General features: G+C 36.1%; 1 protein-coding gene across 2 annotated transcripts in view; it reads left to right on the plus strand.

Moving 5' to 3' along the window:
- Positions 1–24,286, plus strand: part of PDE3A (phosphodiesterase 3A) — a 293,395-nt gene that overhangs the window by 220,359 nt on the left and 48,750 nt on the right. The window contains exons 3-5 of one of the 2 annotated variants that reach the window (XM_014740463.3): positions 15,113–15,370; positions 17,558–17,712; positions 23,047–23,171. In XM_014740463.3, the coding sequence (XP_014595949.3) occupies positions 15,113–15,370; positions 17,558–17,712; positions 23,047–23,171 (538 nt within the window). 2 annotated transcript variants of the gene reach the window in all.

A 24,286-nucleotide genomic window follows, 5' to 3' on the forward strand; every position in this document is an offset into this window, starting at 1 on the left:
TCAGAACCAGCATGAGAAAGGATCCATTGCTCCTGTTCCATGTTTGTTTGTTTTAATAAAGCTTTGCTTATTTGTTCCTATGGGATATTTTAATTAAAGCCCTTGTACACTTCTTCCATTCTTATCTCCTTATTTTAAGAAGAAATGAAACTAAAATGGACTAAAATGATAGCTAAGGAAGAATTCCCCGCCAGTTTTTCCCTCCATCCTTTGTCTTGAGCCCCAGAAAAAAAAAAGTAGCCCACATTTTTAATCAGCAGTTTTATTACTCTTATAAGATTATAATCTAAAAGTTATTCCTGAAGTTATCGTGTCCTCTTTGCATTGATCTTTGTCTTAAAGAATCTGTGCTGAATCTCTACAAATTGTTGGCCATTTGTTTTTCTTCGATATGCTATTCTTGCTATACTAACAGCATATGGAAGCATTGACTGAGCTAGCAATTATGTCCACAAGGAAGAAAACAAACCTATGATGTAAATGCTGAGTCACTCATCATTCTGACCAAATGACTTATTTTCTTCCCTAATTTCCTCCTTTACTCAGCAACACATTGCTAAACGTGAGGAGCAGGGTATCATTTTGAAATGCTTCTCATGCAAAACGTTTATGGTCCTGCCCAACATCTGCCTATTAAATATCTTAGTGAGCTACTGGGGTCTGCTGACCCAAAGATAATCATATTTATTATCTGAGTGTCTCAAAACATTCCGAATATAATAAGATTATAACTGAAACCAGTTTCTTAAACTGAAGTAATTAACTCAGACTTGTAGACAGATACATTATAAAATTTTATTTTTATTACCACCTAAAAGGAAAATGAAGACAGATGCTTTCCTATTAACAATAGCAGTCTCCAGAAGAGCCCACTCATTTTTCCTTCCAGGAGCAAATATTATAAAAGGTCTGGTTTAAGTGTGGGAAATAGGGAGAAGGAATAAATGGTATTTTTCTTGACTGAGAAATATTAATAGTGGGGTCTTCCCTGAAACCTAGTTCTGGGAAGAGTCTAATTTGATTTTCAAAAAAGATGTGAAGGAAGGGAGTATACTTTGAATTCTCAGAGTTTACTGCTGATGTTAATAAGTTCCGCTTGATAGCGAGAGCTGACGTGGACAAAGATTAATTAAAGGAAGAGTCTGCAAAACTAACAGTATGTAGCAAATTGGCAAAGATATTTTCATATCATCAAAGGTAAGTGACTGTCCAGAGGAAAAGCTGTGCTTAACAATGAAGGTCCAGGCTGCCTGGGTTGGAATTCCACCTCTGCCACTTACTATCTGTGTTACTTTGGGCAAGTTACTTAACCTTTTGTGCACCAGTTTCAAACTTTGAAAGGCATTCCATTTATAATGTAATTTGTAGACCTGTGGGTTGCCTTCTGGAAAATCAAGAAATGATATTACAAACTTTTAATATTTTACGCAAATCTTCTCTGTATGCAAAATTGTTCACAGATAAGCTCACCTCATCCCTTAAAACCAGTTAGCAAGAAGTAGACCCTCTCACATCGTCTTAGAGGTAAGGGAGCTCCAAGTTCCCGACTCTTTACTGGAGCAATGGGAGCTTGGGAGCCCTGAAATCCATGTTTCAGGAGACTTGGGTGTCAAAGCTATGCAAGTTTCAAGGGCTGAAGATTTTTGAGGGAAATGCCAAGAAACCAGAGGTTTCTATATTTGAGTGATGAGTATCTTTGCAACCAGTTCCTCTCCCTTCTCACTCTTCTCTTCTCTGAAGAACTGATTTTTTTTTGTTTAAATCCTGCTTTGAAGAGAGGTATGGATGATAATGGTGACTCAGTTCATGGCAGCCATTTTCAAAGGTTGTGTGGAAAAGAACTACTTGACCAGATGTGGGTATTTTGAGACCTGCATTTTGAGAAACAACTTCTTTCCCTCTCCTCATAACCAGAGGCAGCAGTGATACATCCATAGGGATCCCTCAGTTTCCTGTTTCATCCTCTGATCTTTTTCAGTCCCCTGAACGTCTTCCACTCTAAGGCAAGCTACTTGAGGACAGCAGCCCAGATTCATTCATCTCCATAGCCCTAGAGTGTAGACAGTACCAGGGACCCAGTAGATGTTCAGTTAGTATGTGTTGACGAAATGAGACAGAAATGGATGTTTCTCAGTGCCTCCATATGCTCTTTCTGAATCAAACTATTGATAAAATGTATTTTGTCTTTAAAAATATTGCAATGTAATCGAAATAGGGTATGTTTGCAATGGGAAACAAGACAAAACAAAATGCTTTCATACCTGTTATTAAGTGCTTGTATAAGCTTTTGTGAGCTAGCCTAGGAATTTCATCATCATTATAGTTTTATTTTTCTACAGAAGCACATTGTAAGTTCCCAGAATTTAAAATTTGATCTATTTCTAACTTTGGAGACCTTATTACTTAATTTATGGTATCTTTGATTAGTTGTAGAAACTGGAACTTACTGAGTTTTCTAAATGCATTTATAAAGTGTTTAATGTTGTATTAAAACAATTTGGAGCTACTAAAACCATCCATTCACCCTCTCTGTTGTTTACATTGTGGAGGGCTACCGCATGATGTATCAAAAAGAGAACGTTTTCTTGGACAATTGGTCAGACCCAATATAGATTTTATACACTCACAAGTGAACTATCTACATTTTATTTTGTGAGGGCAGGGCACTTAGATTTCTGAAAGAAGGAATTGAGAGACTATTGTGGAAAGAGTAAAGAAGACTCTTAGAGGAATAAATACATTGCATCTTTTTTCATGTCTCAATATTGAATCAGTTTGCAAGTGCAATTGATTCTCCTTAATGTTGCTCTCACTCTCCCCTGCAAGTATTTCACACTGCAAGTATCCTTGTTTCACTCAGTTATTGTTGTGGCAGCCTTGGTCAAATCTGTCTTCTATGCCGTGTCTTAATCTTCCTAAAGACTATGCACTGTTTGATTACATCATTTTCTTTCTCAGACATCTTTCATCACACAATTATCAACTGATGGAATTAGAAAACTTTGTCTTTCATTCATGGGCATCTGAAATCTGATCTTATATTTCCTTTTTAACTTTGCATACCTAAGAGACTAGTCTACTAATGGAACCCTGCTGCCCTCTTTCTCATGCAGACACCCGCCCCACATTCTGACTTCCTGCTTCTTCAAGCTTTTCTGCTCTCTCTCTCACCTACTTTGTCCCTATTCTTGCACCTCACCAAGATCTTTAGTCCAGTTGTCTAATCTTCTTTCTTTTTTATCTGGCAGACCCCTCCTGTTTTCTTTTTCTTGCCTTTTCACGTAAAATTTCATGCCAAGTCACACTGGAAAGTACAGAAACTTCATATTGGAGTCCATGGTCTCTGACCTCAGCTGGACCTTCGGTTATTGCCTGAGACCCCAGCCAGCTCTTTCTTATTCCTCTTTCAAATGTTCTTCCTTCCCCTTTGTACTTCTAACCTCAACGTTGCCTGCATCACTTTCTCAGCAAGGGACTCATCACTCATTTACAGAGTAAATAAAAGCCAAATTAGAAGAACTCCAACTTCTCACCTGCAAATGTGCAAATTTTCTTCCTCCTCACTGTTATCATGGGAAGGGGGTCCACCGTTGAGAAAGGTCAGCTCCCCACCCTCTACTTCCTCTCTCGGACCTTCGTCTATTTATCATCCCATTGTCTTCACACTAGTGGGAACCCCCTTCAACATTTAGGCTTGCTCACTTGCTCACTGGCTATTTAGAGCCTCTTTTCCCTTTAGACATTGACTTATCTTCCTTTCATTGCTCAATTTGTTGCATTGTGACTTGCAACCTCAGTGCTTCACTGAAATTGTTCTCTCCAGTGACCTTGCAGATACTAAACTATTGGATATTTTTCAGGATTTATTAATCTCTCAGATTTGTTGGTCACTGCCGACCACACCTCCCTTCTTGACAAAAGCATTTTGTTGGTCCATTAGTTTTCAGTTGTCCCTTCTCATTTTCGTTTGTGAGTTTTTCTTCTCCTGGCTCTTAAAAGTTGGTATTGATTATGACTCTGCTCTTAGTCTGCTTCTCTTTTCTTTTTATACCCTTCCATGGTGGTGTGTTATTGAAATGAGCATGTCTATGTTATCACTACCCAAAAGTGTATTTCCAGCCCAGATGTCTCTCCTGATAACGCATCTTGAATCATCCCATGAACGTCACATATTTACTCAAAGACGAATATCTCAGCATGCACACCAAAACTTATTTCTTCTCCTGTGATCCCTAAAAGATTCTTAGCTACCCATTTGCTCAAGCCATAAGATAAAAGTCAGCCTGAGTCCTTCCTCCACACATACTGCTAACATCACTACCCTACAGGGGTTTCTCATGGCCCTTAGTAGTTCATCAAAGCTCTTGAATTGGCCCATATTCCTGTCATGATCTGTTCCTTAAAACCTCTCCAGACACATCCTTTTCTTCTTCTTCTTTTTAAATTTAGATATAATTGACATATAACGTTATATTAGTTTTAGGTGTACAACATAATGATTCATACAACATAATGATTTGTGTATATTGCGAAATGATCACCACACTAAATCTAGTTAACATCCATTACCATGCATAGTTACAAACTTTTTTTTCTTGTGATGAAAACACTTAAGATCTACTCTCTTAGCAACTTTCAAATATACAATACAATGTTATTAACTGTAATCACCATGCTGTACACAGACATGTCCTTTTCAACCTGAAGCACTCTGTATTTCACCTGAATTTTGTTCCCAAAGGCCATTCTTTCTCTACCTCCAGTCCTTTTAAGATTTTCTCTTTTCCCAGAAAATACTCATTCATATACCCTAATCCTCTGCCTACTCTTTTTACACATGTGCTAGATTATAGAAAAATGTGTAGAGTTGCTTTCTTTCCTGAGTACTATTACTTCTCCTTGGCAGTTTCAGTATTTCTGTATAGTAGTTATTCCAGAATCAGTTAAGTATAATTTTTATTCATGACTCCAGTATTCCAGTCTAACAATTCTCAGTATTTTTATTTAATTTAAGATTAGAACATGAAATTGTGCTAGAAGGTCAAAGTTTTTAGAATGGCCTCCAGAAAATCCAGTTATCTGTTTTAAGGAAATATCTGAGACACTGTAATTTATTTGTCTTTTTATTTTTCTTTAAGGCACAGAACTGGAGAGAGGAAATTTACTTATCTTTGGAGGTTTAGAGTATGTTACTTAGGACTTACTTGTTGCTAATATCATTGAGTACCTGAAAAGTACCAGGCTCTGGGGTTAAACTGGTGAACAGAAATTAACATTGCCTTTGCCCTTGTAAAACTTTCAGCCTCAAAGAGGAAGACAAACCTTCATCAAATGATCGCATACGAAGAAGCGAATTGAAAACTCTCCCAAGTGCTATGACGGAGAGGTTCTGTGAATAAATACCTATGAGAACTGGTCAGAGATGCAAGGTTTCTCCAAAGTTACAGCTTCCTGAGTTTTTCATTTGTTTTTGTTTTTCGTGCTTCCAGTGTACGAAGTGCGGGAATGCCCCAACAGGCATTCACGTGGAGACCATTTGGGTGCTCCTGCAGTAGCTGAGGGAGCATCTCCCCAACCAGCAGCAGTAGAAGCAAATGAGCAGCCTAGATAAGTGCCCACTGCACACGAGGCAGGAAAGAGTCCAGTGATAACACGACATAGATAGAACAAATGCCAATGAAGCTCACAAAACCGTTGTGTTGGAAGGTGCCTTTTGATAGTTTCTGTTTTATGAATATTTTAATCACATGTAGGAAGAAATTTAAATCAAATTATGTATGAAAATGGGTCATGTTCACAATGTGTATCTTAGGTGGTTGGAGAAATGGGACAGAAGTGAAATGTTTGTAATTTGGACAAATTATTAATGATGTAATTATAGTTCCACTTTAACAGTGATCTTGAGAGAGATAATTTTAAATTTTTTATTACTTTCTACCCATAGTCCTATGTAAGTTATTCTTTTTTCAGTTTTTTTTTTCTGTGAATAAAAGAAACTAAACTCTGCCTGTTAATGAGGGAGCAGCACTCATTCAAAAAGATGTTCAGACAATTAGAGTTCCTTCAAAAGGCAGAATACTGCCATCTGTTGTTCACTGAAATTGTTTTTCAGCTAACCAAACAGAAACCTCAAGTTCAAGTTTAACGTCAGTTCTTAAAATTGAACAAACAAAAGACCATCCAAATTCATCAGCTTTATGAGTCCTTACTTATTTCAGAGATTCTTAATTTTTCCTGTAATATTTGCAAACTCGTACTCAATTAGAGGCTCCGCTTTCTTCCACTAACAGAATAAAACGCTTTTTATTTACATAGCAATTTATACTTAACCAAGCCTTCCCACCTTCACTTGCGTGAGCAGTCACGTGAGCAGTTCATTACCTGAATTCCTCATTGCTTTGCCAGCCACCTCATCTTTTTTAATTAGAAGAAACAGAGAGCCAACCTGGAAGTCAAAGGCAGCTAAAGTTATCTTCTCAGAGAGATGGGTGCTTATTAGAGTAAGCGATTTAATAAGCATGTTTTATGTCCTAAATAATAAAACAGTATTCTGTGATAATTGTTATTTTTCAGGATGTTGGGTGGATTCCTTAGTGTCTAGAAGGTACTTAGAAAACATAAACAGAAGGGCTGTTTTAACAATTTCTGGCTTATTTGTAGATAGATTGTAGGGAAATATATAAGGACACAAGGCCGTGTACTGCATCCCATTTGGTGACATGGAATGCTCTTTGAACATCAAAAGAGAAGGCAGTTAATTCGGGTAACTGCTGGAGTTTGCTGCTTCTCAGATCTCAAATGGGGCTGGACAACAGAGATGTTGTTGGAAAGCAGTTTGATGAAGGGCCCTATATATTTTCCTCCTACTGTACATATATATTATCTTAAGGAGAAAATCCAAATGTAAACTCATATTCCCTGCCAGAAATTTAAAATAAGCAAACATCTGCTTCCTCAGGATGGCGTTTAGCCAAGGTTCAGCCTACAATGAGTTACTGCAAAATTTTCACATGATTTCATTTTTTAAAAATTTCCCAACCAACTTCAAGTCTAAAATTATAAATGGGTCCTATGAAAGTATAAACACATATGCAATTTTGCTGGCTCTGAGGTCAGAACCGGTAATACACCAAAGATCATTTATTGAATCCAGCTCATCTTCTAAGTGAATTTAGTACATTAAAGACCGGGATACCACTTCTTAGTATCACACTGCCTCCCAGAGAAATATTTGGGGGCTTGGGGTGGCAAAGTGTTTTAGAGATGTAGGAAGAGACAGCTCCCAAAAACCCGTCAGGCATCTTTTCCCAGCATTGAGGACCAAAGTTGGGTAAGAAGAGTCCCCATGACTCTTTCCTTTTATGTGTCATCCCTTACACTGTTTATTCCTCTCTTATCCCAACTCCCTCTTCACCCTGAGAATGTTCTTCCCATGCTGTGTTTGCCTCCCAGGGTGCCTCCCAGGATGACCAAATAGGAAGAAAAAAAATACTTCCAACAATGGAGCTAAGATGCCTGCTTTTAGAATTCCTTTCACATAGTGTGTTATAAAATCATACCAGTGCAATCAACCATACTAACTGAAACCAGGACTTTCATACAATTACTTTCTCAGAGCCTAAAATTAATCTCAGAACTATGATGAGTATACGAGAGCAGGGAGTGCAATCTTTATATTTACCTAGAATAAGAAGTAAAAGTATTTAGGTTTTTGTTTTAATTTTTTTTGTTGGCAGAGAAATCATATCTCTATGCTGTTTTCATTTATAAAGAAACTACTGGCCCAGTATATGTAGGAGACAGACACACATGGGCACAATGAGCATCCCTTTGCATGCAGTCTTTTTCAATACAATAACAATAATGGTGGAGATATATAATATTTATCAACATGTACTGTAAGTCAGGCATTCTACCGAGGCTCTTTATATGCATGATCTCATTTAATCATCAACAATACTACATAGTAGGTGTTATTTTTACCCCTTTTTTAGAGATGAGAAAACAAGAGCTAAGAGATAAGTGAATTTTCTAAAACCTCAGCAGATTTGTAATTTGAACATAGACAGTCTGACTCTAGATGCTGTGCTCTTAAAGGCCCCATATATCATCATAAAATAAAAATTTGATATTGATGCATGAATAAAGCTTCCTGTCTTACATCCCAATTCTTTATAACTTTGCTTTCCAACTTCTCATATACACAACCTTCCAAGTTATATACATAATGAAAATATGCACTTGTATCTTTTTGCACCTCATGTGCTAATTCATAAACCAAACTTCACTTTCTGTCCCTTATTCCAGGAATGGTAAAGAATAGCTTTGACATAGCTATTATAGTATGTCTTTTTCAAGTGAAAGGAGGTGTTGAGTTTAAAGTAGTATGGAGCCCTCTTAATAGAGATGATCAGGACCAGTAATTGGTCTGTTAATTTAAAAAGTTTTTAAAGGAGAGGATCATAAAAGTACATTATATATTTTCCATACCTCTAGTCATATATTTTAACCTAAAACATATGAATATGCAGGTTTTCACATATCTTTTGATGAAGAGCCGAGAGTGTTTCTCTTTGAATATATGTCCACTGTGTTGATGTGAGTTCCAAGTTATCTTTCTTACATACACCACACCCACACTTCATTGTATATGACTGCCAGTTTCAGGGGTTTTTTACAGCGAGTGCCTTAGGCACTGTGAGTTGAAAATCCTTCAGGTATGTTTTGATTTTCTTTTTGTGTCTTTACTGTTGTATCTCCTCTATTTAATTTAGCAGAAATTGACTTTAGAGCCTCACCGTTATGACGTCTATTTGTGAAGTCTTTAAAATTATTCAATTTAGCTTTCAAAAACACTATTCCATTTTCACTCACATTTCACTGGTATATAGATATTCTGTTAGCGTATGTAAGTTACAATGACAGATACAAGTGGCCTAAGCAGATTTGGGACCAAACAAAACTGACACTTGGCAAATGTTGAACTCAGCTGCGGGGAGACGTGTGTGGACTTACAAGAAATAGTTTATTTCCCATGAGCACTCAATGTATGATAGGCATTTTACCATAGGAAGGAAACAGCATCAGTTACTAATAAGTTGTAAGGTAGAACTTACACCTTTAGCAATCGGTGAAACAGGGACTTTTCTGTTTACATAAATCTTTTTAAAAATCTTTTCAAAAAACTTGAAATGCTTCATGATGCCAAGAAATGTTTTAAAATCATTTTCTTCTTTCTTTGATGTGTGTGTATATTTATGTGTTATGTAAAGAAATGCTTTATACTTATAAAATCAGAAGGGACCTGAGAAAGAGCCCACCTAATTTTCTGATTTTATTAGAGGAGAGCCTGAGCTCCAAAGGATACAGTGTTGCCTAAAGGAAATCTGTGGTTGGTTTTGAAAACCATCATAAAACTTAAAATATTAAATGAAGAAAGTGGCCTAATTTGAGGCATATAGCATCTCAACTAGGTTATCTCGATAATTGTCTCAATTCTAGTGCTTTAGTATTTTGTAACCTGTCTGTGAGTTTCATGTAGAATTATGAAGAGAGGCTTTCCTGCTGCTTCTAGTTGTTTTCCTCCAGCTAGAATAAATTAATCTCCAAAGCAAACAACATATCAGATAATTCACTGAATCAGAAGACTTGAGAATCACTGCATCTCTGCCTCTGGGCAGGGATGTATTAAACCTATTACATTGTTATCAATTTAATCTTTGCTTCAAAATGTATGGGAAGAAGAACTGTTACTGACTATACTGGTGCTGGCTCCAAGGAAATTTATCAAGAATTAGATGCATTGTCTTGACCTCACTGCCTACCGGATAACCTTCCTAATCATTTTGAACAGCAAATTGCTGTTGACATCAGTTTTCTCAAATCCTTTCTGATTCTTCCCTTGGGCACCTTGACTTTCCTTAAGTGAAATGATGTTTGTTTACTTCTTCATTTTCATTTACCTTGTTCCTTTAGTTATTTCTTTCCTAAGACTTCTTAACAATTTTCTCTTCTAGAAATTCTCCATTTCTGAATAATATCGTGACAGAAAGCCAAACATAGAGCCACAGTATATAATCTAACATGCTCCTTAAAGATGTATAATTTTATTTTATGTTCTGTTAGTAATTTGATCACACAGATTTGTTAGAGTTTTTCATAATTTACAGTTTACACTAGTTTAGAAACTTGAATGCCCTTCATAGAGTGCAAATTTTTTCTGAGCCCTGCACATATTCAGAGGTTTCCCCTTTATCAGACTAGTAGCGTAATTTCAAGATTTTAACACAGTAGTAGTAAGACTGAAAACAAATTTTCTGTAATTGAATCAATGGATACATGCCTAGTCTAGAAGTTACGTTTATTGTTGACTATACGTGTATTTGTTATTGTTTCTTTAACTTTTTTCCTAGAACTCCAGATTTTCTGGGCCTTTGGTTTATGACGAGTAAAGTCACTTGGAAGCTATCTGGATCTTACCCTAGCAAGGTCATTTACATTTGTAAAAGTCTCTAAAGCCAGTCTTAAATAGTACATTCTTGAGATGATGGAGCAGACTAGAAGGAGATAAAGGTTCGGGAAAAGGAAGATGTTTAAAACACTAGGTGCCTTGAAAAGTGGTGCATTTACCAAGAGAATCAGTTATTTTTGTTTTGATATATAAAACTGCACTTTCTTCTACTGTTTATCAGACTTAAATTCCATATTTTCTATTTAAAGGTGGCAATCTAAATTTCTTTGTCATTTAAATTGTGCCAAGGGAATTCTACTTGCATTGTTTTAAATGTTAAATATAAGTATTTCTATTATAAGGAGAACTTGCAAACTGGAATGTTTTTTATTGCTTGGTCACTTTTTTTAAGGAAGAGATTTGTTTGATCATATGCACTGTATACAGACTCAACTGTGGTTTTATGCTTGGTATCAAACCCTGAAATGCCTTTATAGTGACTCCTTGGACATCCCCACATCTTTATGACTTGCCTGATGTTTATTGAAATAGTGGCCCATCTATCTTTCAGTCTTCAGCATTTCATGTATAGTTAGTCTTGGCAAGTTTGTGGCAAAAAAGTCTGATTGTTGGTTTTAGATTTCATGCCTCATTGAAGCCTTTAGTTATTTGAGCCAAAAAGTGGTGATAGCTTCTTATGTGTAATACAACTTGTGACTGTTATACATTTCTTTTTTTTTTTTTTTTTGGTGAGGAAATTGACTCTGAGCTAACATCTGTTGCCAATCTTCTTCTTTTTTTGCTTGAGGAAGGTTAGCCCTGAGCTAGCAACTGTGCCAGTCTTCCTGTTTTTTAATGTGGGTCGCCACCTCAGCATGGATTGACGAGTGGTGTATGTCTGAACCCCGCAACCTGGGCTTCCAAAGAAGAGTACTGGATTCAACCACTACACCACGGGGCCGGCCCCATATACAATTCTATTTTTGAATCAGAAAACTAACAAAGCAAAGATCCAACTTAATAATAGTAGGGAGGGTTTTTCCAACAGAAAAAATGTTTACTTTGGTTTCTTAGTCAATTCCGATATGGATAATCTCCTTCTTACTGGGTTGAATATTGCTTTTGTTATTTTCACTTGAAGACCTTTGCTTTCACAAAAACTATAGCATAAGTAGCATGTATGTGCTAATTTGCTAAATTTTTATGTAACACTAACATTGACTTATAAGGACGATTTTTCAGTTCTCTTTCTATTTTAAAGTTACTTTAAAATTTTTAAACATTTGTTTTTTCTGAGTATATAAGAAATACATTCATTACTTTAAAAAAAGAATGTATTATAAAAAGATATAAAATTAGGGAATTGTAAAATAGACTTGTTCTGTCATCAATAATCTATTAAAAAATGTTATTCTAATTGTTAGTGAACGTATTCTACTTTTTCTTCAGATCTGTAAGTTTTATATACTGAGAACATTTCAGGAAAATCACACATTAATTATTGGAGCATAAATTGTTAATTTCTTTGTCAAAAAAATCTTAAGATTTTATTTTCTGAAAACAAAGTTTGTCTTAAAATTTCAGTTTTTTAGGGAAACCGTGCAGTGACTTGCTAGTTTAAGATTATTAAAACAACATGGGTAGGAAGAAATATTACTGTTTCAGAAGATCATACGGGATTTTTCAGAAGCATAATAATTAGAAATGCACTTGAAAATACATGTTTCTGGAAGGGAATATTAACCTAGTTCGGTGGCATTTCCCATGAACATTTTTGAAGTTAACAAGGTAGGAACATATGAAATATGTATAATTATATATCCTAAAACTATTAATATTACACATAACTTCATGTTGTTCATGATAGATATTTGGACCTACAAGCGGAAAAACATGGCATAATGATGAAATAGAGCATTAAATAATTACAGATATATTTAGGAACGTAAGATGAAAAAGTTCAGCATTTATTTTGGCCTACTAGTTCAGCACTTGAGCTGTGGAATCAGAGTACTTGTGTTTGCAGCCTGATGTTTCCATGTTCCAGCTATCCGATTCTGATTTTGGCAAGTTATGATTGACTAATAGAAATGAAGTTAGTAAGAGTACCTACTTTGTAGATTTGTGCTGAATAAATATCAGCTGCCACCACCATTGTTATTGTTACTCTTATTATTCTAGTACTAAGAGACATAACTTATATGTGATAACTTTACAGAATAATTTATCCAATACTTATGTTATTACAAGACTAGATATCTTCACAGATGTTGAGTGTTTTCGTAATTATCATATTTTTCTGATTAAAAAAATAATACATATTCACTTTTTCTATGACATACTTTTCCCCCCACTGAACAATATTTTATGACTATTTTTCCTAGTAATTATAGTTCTATCAAATCTTTTTAAAAAGTACATACTGCTTTATAATATAGTGATAAGACAACTTTTTGTTTGTTTACAATTTCTCTGTTGATATGCATTTATGGCAGCATTTTTGGTTGTTATGAGAGCACTGCTCTACCCCTTTGTGTCCTTGCCTTTATATTTTTACATATTTGTAGTTTTTCTTTAGACTAGATGTCTACATTGTTTTGCTGGATTATAAGATGTATACATTTAAACTACAAATTGATACACTCAGCAAAATTTCCTTCTAAAAATACTGGATTCTTTTCAATCACTGCTCATTTTCCAAAACCATTACTAAATGCTTGGTGCTATCAATCTTTTAGTATTTTGCCATTTGGTAAATAAAAGTTGTTTTTACTATGCTAATTTGCCTCTTAAATATGAAGGAGTCAAGTAGCTTTTTATATATTTGCTTATTTACAGTTTGAATTATATGTTCATTCCCTTTACCCAAGTTTGTCTTTTATTGATTTTTTTTAGAAGCTCTTTTTTTGCATGTTTTATCTTCTCTGTGTGGCAAACATTTTCTTGTGGACTATTTGTTTTTAACCTTTTTTATGGCATATTTTCTTATGTAGAAGTTTATGTCTTTATTTAGATCTGTCAGATGTTTCCTTGACAGTTTATGAATTCATATTATCTTTTAACAGTCTTCCTAATTCCGAGATTATAAATTAGTCCCCTAGACTTTCTTTTGATGTTTTAAATTTTTTTTTTTTAAGGTATGCTGTTTTTTGGTGAGCAAGTTTGGCCCTGAGCTAACATCTGTTGCCAATCTTCCTCTTTTTTTTTCTCTATCCCCAAAGCCCCCATACATAGTTGTATATCCTAGTTGTATGTCCTTCTGGTTCTTCTATGTGGGATGCCTCCACTGCATGGCTTGATGAGCTGTGTGTAGATCTGCACCCAGGATCCAAACTGGCGAACCCTGGGCAGCTGAAGCAGAGTGTGTGAACTTAACCACTACACCACCGGGCTAGCCCCTAATCTCCAAGACTTTCTTTTAATAATCTTGTAATTTTATACATTTAAATTTTTCATCTCTCTGGAGTCTATTTTTAAGTCTGTTGTGAGAGAATGATTAAACTTTATTTTTTTCTGAATACGTAGCCAGACTTCTAATAGCCTCTTATTGAAAAACTCCAGAATTATTACTATGATTTATATCATTATCATTATTGCACACTTACAATTGCCAGCACAATATTAAGTGCTTTGTGCACATTATCCCTTTTAATTTTTATAACTACCTTCTGAAGTTGGTGCTATTACTATTACTTTATCCATTTTACAGATGGAGAAATCACAGCACGTAGAGCTTAGTAACTTGCCAAAGATCATGCAGCTAGAAAGTGGTAGGGTCAGGAGTCAGAATTTGGATGTAAGTAGCCTAGTTCCAGAACCTGTACGCAATCACTAACTGTATTGTGCCATTTAAAGTTCTGTGGGTTCCTTGTGCCTCACACTGTGGCAACATTCCAAAACAGTGGTCCTGTGCATGCCGCCATCTTTAAGCTTCATCTTCGACTCTGCCTCTGCTCTCCCTTGCTCTCACATCTTCTTGCTTGTATTGTAGCCTGACCAGCCGGATGGGGAACATTCCTGTCCTCTGTTTTTTGTGCTCTTCATTTCTTCAGCAGATTGTCGGGTAATAATTCTGAATCTGATAGGCAGTTTGGCAGAATATGACCGATGTGCCACAGAATCCAGAACAGAAATTTCTATTCTTACCAACCACAAGAAGAGGAACAATATGTGAATTTGAACACAAATTGGGTTGCTTTTTGTGCTTTTCTCTAATATTAGTTGAATAATTACCACATACCAAACTCAAATATTGCATTAAGATATTAAAATAATTAAAATCTTATAGATACTAATGTTACTTTTAAGAATGAATTTCTAAATACTATTCCTTAAAATATTGAACTCTTCATAAGGAGTGATTGATAGGAAGTTTTTTCCAGTTCTCTGAAACTTCTTGCCTTTTAAAAACTAATGTGTATTGTTTTAATCTCTTCAAATATGTCCTACCTCTCCACAAGTTCTAGTGCTAAAAAATGTGCCATGAATACAACAACAGCAAAAGCCATGGCAAAGTTTGAAACAGAAAAGTGATTTGAATATTAGTTTATTGTAACCCTAAGGAGTCAATTCAGTCCATTTTTCAGAAAAAGTCCAATTTCATTCTCTGTACCTTCAGATTCAGGCCTTGTCTTACCTGACTTCCTTTTTTTGGTGTCTCAGTCTTCAGGAACCAGTATTACTGTGGATATTGCTGTGATGGGCGAGGCTCACGGCCTCATTACCGACCTCCTGGCAGACCCTTCTCTGCCCCCCAATGTGTGCACGTCCTTGAGGGCAGTGAGCAACCTGCTCAGCACCCAGCTCACCTTCCAGGCTATTCACAAGCCCAGGGTGAATCCTGTCATTTCCTTCAGTGAAAACTACACCTGTTCAGATTCTGAAGAAAGCTCTGAAAAAGACAAGCTGGCAATTCCCAAGGTAGGTATTAATGACATACTCCTGAAAAGGTTAAACTTTTTCTTTTAATTATCTTCTAGGTCTCTTTCTTGTCACCCCATACCCGTATGCAGACTCATATCCGTGACTCTGCAAAGATGTGTTGATCATGGAGACCAAAGTAATAAAAATTTAAATGTAAAGACTTCTGTCCTTGTACTAGATCACTTTCTTTAAATAAAAAAATTTACCTTTTTACATTACATTTTTTATTCAGACTTTCGAGAAGTTTTTACTTCTGTGTACCAAGCCCTGTTCTATAGGATAAGGATATAGCAGCAAAAAGAAAAAAAAGAAACAGGGCTGGCCCTGTGGCATAGTGGTTAAGTCCAGCACACTCTGCTCTGGTGGCTAGAGTTCACAGGTTCATATCCTGGACACAGATCCACACCACTCATCTAGCCATGCTGTCGTGGCGACCCACATACAAAACAGAGGAAGATTGGCACAAATGTTAGCGCAAAGCAAATCTTCCTCACCAGAGGGGAAAAAAAAGGCAAAAATCCCTGCTCCCATTCTTGTGTGGAGTCTGTTTAAAATCCATTATTGCCTTCTGAAATACAAGTTTCCTTCACTCTTTGATTTCTTAGTAGGATATTCTTCATAGTACCCTCATGTCTTTCCCAAATCCAACAAGTTTTGAACTCAGAGTAGTTTTAGTTGATTTTGGATTATTTAAAGTAAAATGTGGCCTTCATGATTTGTATAACTCCTTCTTTTTACATAAAATATATAAGAGTTTTACAAAAGTAAGATGTAGAAGATAGAATCCTGCACCCAATTTAGACCTCAATATTAGTTGAAGACAAGTCGTATTAAAGACTAAAAAAAAAAAGAAAAGAAATCAGAATTTAAGTGGTCTCTGGTACTACCAACACAATTATCTGTTTAGCAGACAAGAAGCCATCCTCTTGAGCTTGTGGCCAGTCAATGACGTCTTTGCTCTTGCTATTGTGAGTCTCTTGACTCAGGAATGTGTTCTTCACACAACTTCACAACTTTGTCAGTTAGGTGTTTACATAGCTACCTTCAAAGATCTACGTCTCTGAGACCCTGAGAAGGTTATGGCTAAACATGATATGACAGTAAAGGAATGGAGAGAGATTAACTGATTCCTTTGGGTCTCAAAATAGCCATGACGTCAGTGACAGATCTATAGACAATAGTTCTCGTATTTACAGTGCTTGGCCCTTTCTCTTCCTTTTGAATAACCTCTACAATGCATATTCATATCTTTAAGAGATTTTGGAAACTACTTAGCGTCAGAGCTATTCTTGAATCCCAAGGTGCCATATACTTCACTTCTCAAAAGTTTTTACCATCTTCGGAAGAGCAGATCACGTCTTTGTAAACTACACAACTGGTCTGCTAGGATTAACTAGCCACAAATAAAAATGAGTTGAGCCGCTACCTATTAGAACTATTGCTGGAGTTGTATTAGAATACCTTCACTTTACTTTTTAAGGTTAAGACCCCCTTTGAGTGCTGGTGCTCATCCTGGTGAGCCTAGCATCTCGCCTCAGTGCTGATGATGCTACGTAGCCCACTTAGGATGTAGCAGGAGAAGAAACAGGTCACCCAGCAGAGTCTTCTATTAAGAGGAGTTGATAGCGATGACATTACTCATATGCCTTATGTCTAAGCCACGTTAACCACAAGAGAGGTGGTGCATTTTGTGAGTTATACTCTTACACTTAGCTCCTGTCATTTGTAGATCAAGAAATTAAAATGAAATCAGTAAGTCCTTTGCCATAAAGAGTATTATGCAAGATGATATAAAGTAGTCTCTGCCCCAAACAAGTGACTTTTGAGGGAAAACTTCTGCTCATAATAACCAGTAAAATACCTGTGTATAGGTGTGTAAATCCTACTGAACTAATAGAACTATAAAATTATTCCAAAGGTAATTGACTCTCATTCCCATAATCTCATATTTATGTAATCATTGAAATGAAGAACCCAAAATGTTATTTTTGTAATACTCATTCATTTTGGCCAGAGAGCCTTTTATTGAATTTCTGAGCACCCAAATTTTAAATAGGTAATATTCAATGAACATAGTTTAATAAAATCACTTTCAATTAAAAACCCATTTTCTTCCATGATAGTAGATAGAAGTTAGTGATAGAAAATATGCTTGATAATAAAATCAACACTCCTTCTTCCTAGCGCTTGAGAAGGAGTTTGCCCCCGGGTTTGTTGAGACGAGTTTCATCGACTTGGACAACTACCACCTCAGCCACAGGTCTACCCACTTTGGAGCCTGCCCCAGTACGGAGGGACCGTAGCGCCAGCATGAAACTACATGAAGCGCCTTCATCCAGGTCAGGCAACGCTCCTGTTGGTTTCACATCTCTTGGAGAAGTTACTTATCAAAAAGGAATTAGAAGTGACGGAGGAAGGGAGGCCCAACCAATTCCAGTTGGTTGGAGGCCAGCTTTGAAAGTGAAAAAGGTATACAGTGTAAATGCAGAGCAGTATACGGATTAACATCAGATAATTAGGCTTAAGGTGTGTTATGTGGCCTTAAATGTAAATGAGGACGGTGACTTGAGGTGTGATGCCTGCCAGTATTTCTTTGGATGGGAGGAATTGAGCCTGGAATACAGATAGGCTAAATTTTACCTAGACTGAGATCCTTATTGAAATCCTTAAAGGTGTCCAACCAGACATTTGCAAATGACTGTTAGGTCCCCCAACCCACCAAACCAGCTATCCTAGCATTATATGAAAGGCAGAAGATCAGATCAAAATGTAGATCATCGTCCTAAGATATGAACCTAGATATGTTCAGACATTTGGTAATTTAAACTTTATTTAGACAGAGAACAGATTGGTGCTTGCCAGAGGCAGGGGGTGGGAGGGTGGGCAAAAATCGTGCAGGGGGTCAAAAGGTACAAACTTCCCGTTATAAAATATGTAAGTCATGGGGATGTAATGTGCAGCATGGTGACTATAGTTAATAATATTATATTGCATATTTGGAAATTGCTAAGGTAGTAGATCTTAAAAGTCCTCATCCTAAGAAAGAAAAGTGTTTTATAACTATGTGTAGTGATGGATGTTAACTAGACTTATTGTCAATTATACCTCAATAAGAAATAAATAGAATAAACTTTATTTAAGTATATTAATTCCAGTTTCACAAAGTCACTTACCAAAAGCCAGAATTACCAAAGCTGAAGGAAAGATAATATTAAGATCTAGAAAGAATTTTGAAGAAAATATCACCATGAAAGAGGTGCTTTTTGTGGGGGCTATTGTATTTGTCCTTTTCTATTTAGAATAAAAATGGCATACTCTATATGAATTAAATAATTATGAGAACATTTACCATATGATTTCAGCGTTTTGAAACATTTGCATCAGTTTTATTAGTGACCTAATGACTGAAAAATAACCACATCTTTGTTGAACTACATCATGACAAAAGTAGAAGTTATTTTCTCTTGATCTTGGCCTTGAATATAAATAAAGTACAATTCTGAGATTGACATAGAAATGGAAACCTTTCAAATCATAAGAATTTTTTGCTGACTTTTCTTAGAAAATATGATTAAAAATATGTTTAATTGGTTTCTTCCATATTAACATTGGTAGTCTGCTGAACCTATATGAAGTAAACCTAATGATTCTTTCTTTCACCTATCAGTGTAATTCCACTCTATTGTATTACCTGAACTTTTCTAAGACTTCTAAATGCCACCATAGGAGGATGCCAACCAATCTGTTTTGTGAACATTTCCTAAAATTTGAAATTACAAGTGATTGGTGATATTTTCCTCTGAAAATATTGACCATTATCTATTTCTACAGCAGCAAATACTGATAAGTGGTAGTGAATTATAGTTAAATATTTGTTGCTTAAGAAAATGAATTATGTTCTCTGTATATCTTTAGAGAGGCTGTCTATATTACCAACACACCTTGCCAAGGTTGTGTCATAGTATAGTTAATGTTCCTGTGATTTTCTTTCCATAGAATGACTGCCAAAAATCTATTGATGCATTCTTAAGTATCATCTTTCTTTTTGTTATTGTTTGTTACTTCTGGCCAAATTTCCTTTCTCCTACTCCTCTCTTCTCTTAATTAAATGAGATTGAGAGCTGAAACTAAAATCATCTTGAGAAAGAGGGTTTCAGAAACTTTTTTGAGCTTAATTTCTGTAGATCATGTCATTCTGCTTTGTGAAATAAATACTCATACTCAAATATTTTTAAAATAGATAAGGAATAGATATGATGCCACTCTTTCTCTTTGTCCTAAAAATACTCATAGATGTCTTGCCTGGGTGTACTTTTTTTCACTGACTTACTATTCCTCAATTTCACTGTCCTATTAAAAGTCCTGATATAAAATCTGAAAGTGATACAACTTTTTCACCATTACGAAGAAATGAAATTTATTCTGAAGAGAAGTTGAGCCCTTTAAGGGAAAATCGTATGTAAGTGGCAATAGTACCAACATTAAATACAGCTAGTTTGGGTTGACTCATTCTTTGTCGTGGGTGAAAATAGTGAAAAGATAACCAGAGGTCATCTCCAGCCCTGATTATAAACCAAAGTTAAAGCTTTCTTCACTTAGGTGACCTATTGTCAAAACTGCTGATTGATTTCAAAACTGATTTGAGTTTTAGCCCTTGTAGTTTCTTCCCTCTTGGCCCTTTTATTTCTTCCTTTCCACGTCTGTCCTTTTATTGAGGTTCTTTGAGGACTACAGTGATCAAAAGAAGGACCAGAGTGGGAAGTGAAAATTAGAGACAGTTCTCAGCTTATATCCCGGGAGGTATCCAGCTGGATGACTTACCCCTGGGGAGTTTTAAATACAGCCAAGGAGAAAGGAGACTGGCTGAGAATCGGAAGGGTCTTGGCCCTACCACTCAGAGATGCGTGTCCTGAGAAGCAGGCCCTTAGTCAGAGCCTTTGTGCCTCCTACAAGGAATCCGTAGGAAAAGGGGAACCAGGGCACAATTGGGAAGTAAATTAGGTGGAAGAATACCGCTAGGTAGTTTTAAAAAAAAAAGCTTTCAAGAAATAAAAAAGTCTGAAATAAATCCTACCCTGACCATACCAAGTCGACCTAGGAACTGACCCCCGCCTCTGCCTATTAGACACAAAGGAGGCTGGAAACTCAGTAAAAGAAACCTGGTTAGGACCTGGTAAGACGTTTAGGGCCTAGGATGAAGTTTGTTGTGGGTAGACTGAGGTTATAAAACCCACTTTTGTGGAGGAGAGTTGAGATCTTCCACAGCAGACACATAGACAGTTTCCCCTGCTGTGTCAGCATGAGGAGACCAAGCAAAGGTTTCCCCAACCTATTTTCCTCTCCAAAATCCAAATTATTACATATTCCTGAGATCTAAACAGGAACCGAGAAGGTGAGAGTCAATACAAAGCTGAAAATTATTGCAAGGATCACATAAAGCAATCTATTTGAAAGTGCCCATAAATTATAAGGCATATGTATACATAAATCTATTGATTTATTATTTTATTAATAATATATATTTTAATAAATTAATATTTATTAAGAATGGGATATATGGCTAGAATTTTATTTATCTTGAAGTTCATTAATTCCCCATACATTAAAGTTACTGTGTTATTGAGCTTTATAAAACTTTTCAAAACGAGCATATTTTAAGTGCTTTTATTAAAAAAAAAAACAAAATAGTAGGCAATTTCTGAGCTAGCTTTCATAATAGAACTTTTTGAAAAATTAAAAAGCAAAGGTTTTATCTTTTAAAAGTCTACATAAAAAGATAATAACCTATTCATTGTAAAATGTACTGAGAAATTAAAACTCCTCAGCCAAATATACATTACATAAAAGTTCTTCACAGTAAATCTTATAAGTCAATCAGTCCAGCAAAAGAAGTTGAATGGAAATAGCGCTATAAGGAAATAGTGTTGTTATCTAGCTCAAATTCAAAGTTTTATTTGATTTTGTTGTTTCAAAATCCTAGGCATTTGTAGAATGCCTAGAATGAGATTTCTAAGAAGGAAACAAAAATTCATTCTAAGAATGAAGCAAATATTATTTTGTCTGCTTTCCTTAGTTATATTTGATAATTGCTAGAGTTCATTCCATATTTCAAATCTCTTTTATGATATAGATATATATTTTGCAAACTGCTATTAGAAGTAAGTAGAAAAGATAAAGTTTTAAAATACCTGGGTCAACAATTGAAGAAAATTCTGAAAATGAAAAAGAAGAAATAAGTGTCAGAGTGAAATAGGAGTCAACATAAATTATAGATCTTAGTCATTGCTAAATTTACTAATAATCAAAAGATACAATAGCAAAGCACACGTTCAGCATTATTCCCTTCAAAAGGTCTGACACTGTTACTGCAGCTCCTAAAAGTCCTTTTATTCCACATTAGCACATGTTTTGGTTTGGATTTAAAATGCAGGATTCTGAGCAAGGCACGCATGACGTTGCTTGCACAGAGAAAGCCATTTTGGTTATGGAACACCTCCAAATTATACCTCATTAATTATACAGCTTAAATGACAGTCTCCACCCATTCACGACCCCATAATTCCATCAATTTCAGGTTTATTTACAATAAGCCACTCAGACATACCAGGTACGTCCTGCTTCCAGTGCAATCTAAGATTGGCAGAGGGTCAAATTATACTCATGCAAATTATAGATTTTACCCAGCACCAAATTTACTAATGCTTGAAGTACACAGGTGTTAGTAAAACACAGACTTTTCCCTTAGAGCAGTCCAAGATTGTCAACTCAGCTTCCTAAATCCTTTTCTCTCAAATTACGCTGGATTCTGTTTCAGATTTAACATGTAAGGTTTTGAGCAATGCTTCCAGATAACTTTTGGTTTGGAACACCTCCAAAATTTATATCCCATTAATTACATGGCTGTGTAACATTCTCCATCCCAACTTTCCACAGATCTATTAATTCCAGATTTATTTACAATAGTAACCTCGACAGACCAAGGATATTCTGCTAAGAGCCTTCCCTACGTGAAGACTCACTGTCCATTACCCTTCTCCTAGTCAATAGCATCAGTGTGTTTAGCAGCCGGTCCATCATTACCATATTTACAAGGGGATTTGGCTCATCACCCCTTTCTTTCTACAGTGTCACCAGTAAAATAAATTGTAGGCTAAAAGCCAGTTGCTAACCTTTTCCTTCAGAGGGAAATACTACAAAGAATATTATCTTGAAGGATTTTATAAGCACTTCGTTTTTTAATTTAGATACACCAAGAATAATAAATAATAAAGAGCATAGAAGGAAGGATCATGCCATGCATAACTAATGTAAGTTCACCTGCGTCTTAATCAGTTAATTTGCCAAGTTTTTAGAAAATCCGTGAGGAACATGATTAAAGAAGTCAAATGAGAAAGCTTTTGGTTCCTGTGAACTGGATAAATAGGAAAGTTCTCTTTCCTCTTTCGTTAACCTGGTATGCTTGACGCATGACTGCTGTCTCCCTCCAGCAGAGATTGAAGTTAGATACCCCGTTGTGTCATTTTGTCCTATTTTGTCAAGTGGGTTCTGTCACTGAACCTGGACTGTGACTCAGATGCCAAATCTATTACGGAAATGATTGTTGGGTTCTGCAAGATGTGCCGCAATAACTGGTGAATAATGTTTTCACTTTTCCTCATGCTCTGCCTTTATAGCGCTGTTAGTCCTGATTCTTGGAATAACCCAGTGATGATGACCCTCACCAAAAGCAGATCCTTCACTTCGTCCTACGCTGTTTCTGCAGCTAACCACGTAAAGGCTAGAAAGCCCAATCGACCAGGTCAGTAACCCACTGGGAGAAGAGCTCATGCTCACCGAGTGTGCAGTCATGGAGTGAACTAAGCCTTCAGTCTTGAGATAAGATTCTGAGAATGCCCTACACTCAGATGTGTTTGGCATGACTGTTCTGAATAGAAAAGGCCTCAATAACCAGTTAGTTACTGAAATTTCCACTTTATGTGATGATATAGATTCTTGTAAGTTTGCTGTACCAAACATCCTATCTTGAACTTATTGAACGAATAGGAAATCAGTGTCATCGTTGAGGATAACCTTTGAACGCAGCATCTTATAATAATAAAAGCTAATGATGTACTTATCAAATTTCAATTGTATGTTTAGTGTCTCTTAGAAGAAAGTTATTTTTCAGGAGAATGGTATTTATGCGGACTCAAGGAAATGCTTCTTTTTTCTATACATATTATAATTTTTTCAAAGAAATTCCTACTTTATGTCACGTACACACACATACTCCCAAATATAAATACTGAAAGGAAGAAGTATTTAAATTTGGAGAAAATATAATTCAGGACCTTTGAGAGCCCTTTGGAAGAGCCTACAAGTCAGCAACCAAAAGATTCAACAGCACGTGGCAGGAGGTTTTTCTTCCCTTTCAGACAGGTGCCAGATGGAATATGGTGTGATTTCTCCCTTCTAGGATCTGGCATGTAATACTGCATAGGGTTTTTTTGGTGTCAATGCACCCCAAATACTTCTAAGGTTCAGCTTCTCCCTTCCCTCAAGCTTCATTTACTCAACAAATATTTGTGGAGTGTTCACTATTCAGACATCGAACTAGTTTCAGGAATATGGCAGTGATTAAGCCAGACCCAGTTCCTCCTCTCACAGAATTCTCACTTTCATTCTAGTGGGGAATATAAACAGGTCAACAGCTATTGCTATATGATATGTTAAAGGCTACGATAAGGAAGTGAGGGAAGACTTTCAAATAATGAAAGAGAAGAAAAGAGATGTAAGAGCCAACACATGGAGAGAAAGCTTGAGGAACTTAACATTCTAACTGACTGGCAAAGCTAGCAGACAGAAAGGGAGAGCACTGAGAGCAGAGAAAGGAGATGAACACAGATATGTAGACGGAGGCCAGATGGCACAGGA

Source organism: Equus caballus, chromosome 6 (genome assembly GCF_041296265.1).
Source record: "Equus caballus isolate H_3958 breed thoroughbred chromosome 6, TB-T2T, whole genome shotgun sequence".
NCBI classification, from domain to species: domain Eukaryota; kingdom Metazoa; phylum Chordata; class Mammalia; order Perissodactyla; family Equidae; genus Equus; species Equus caballus.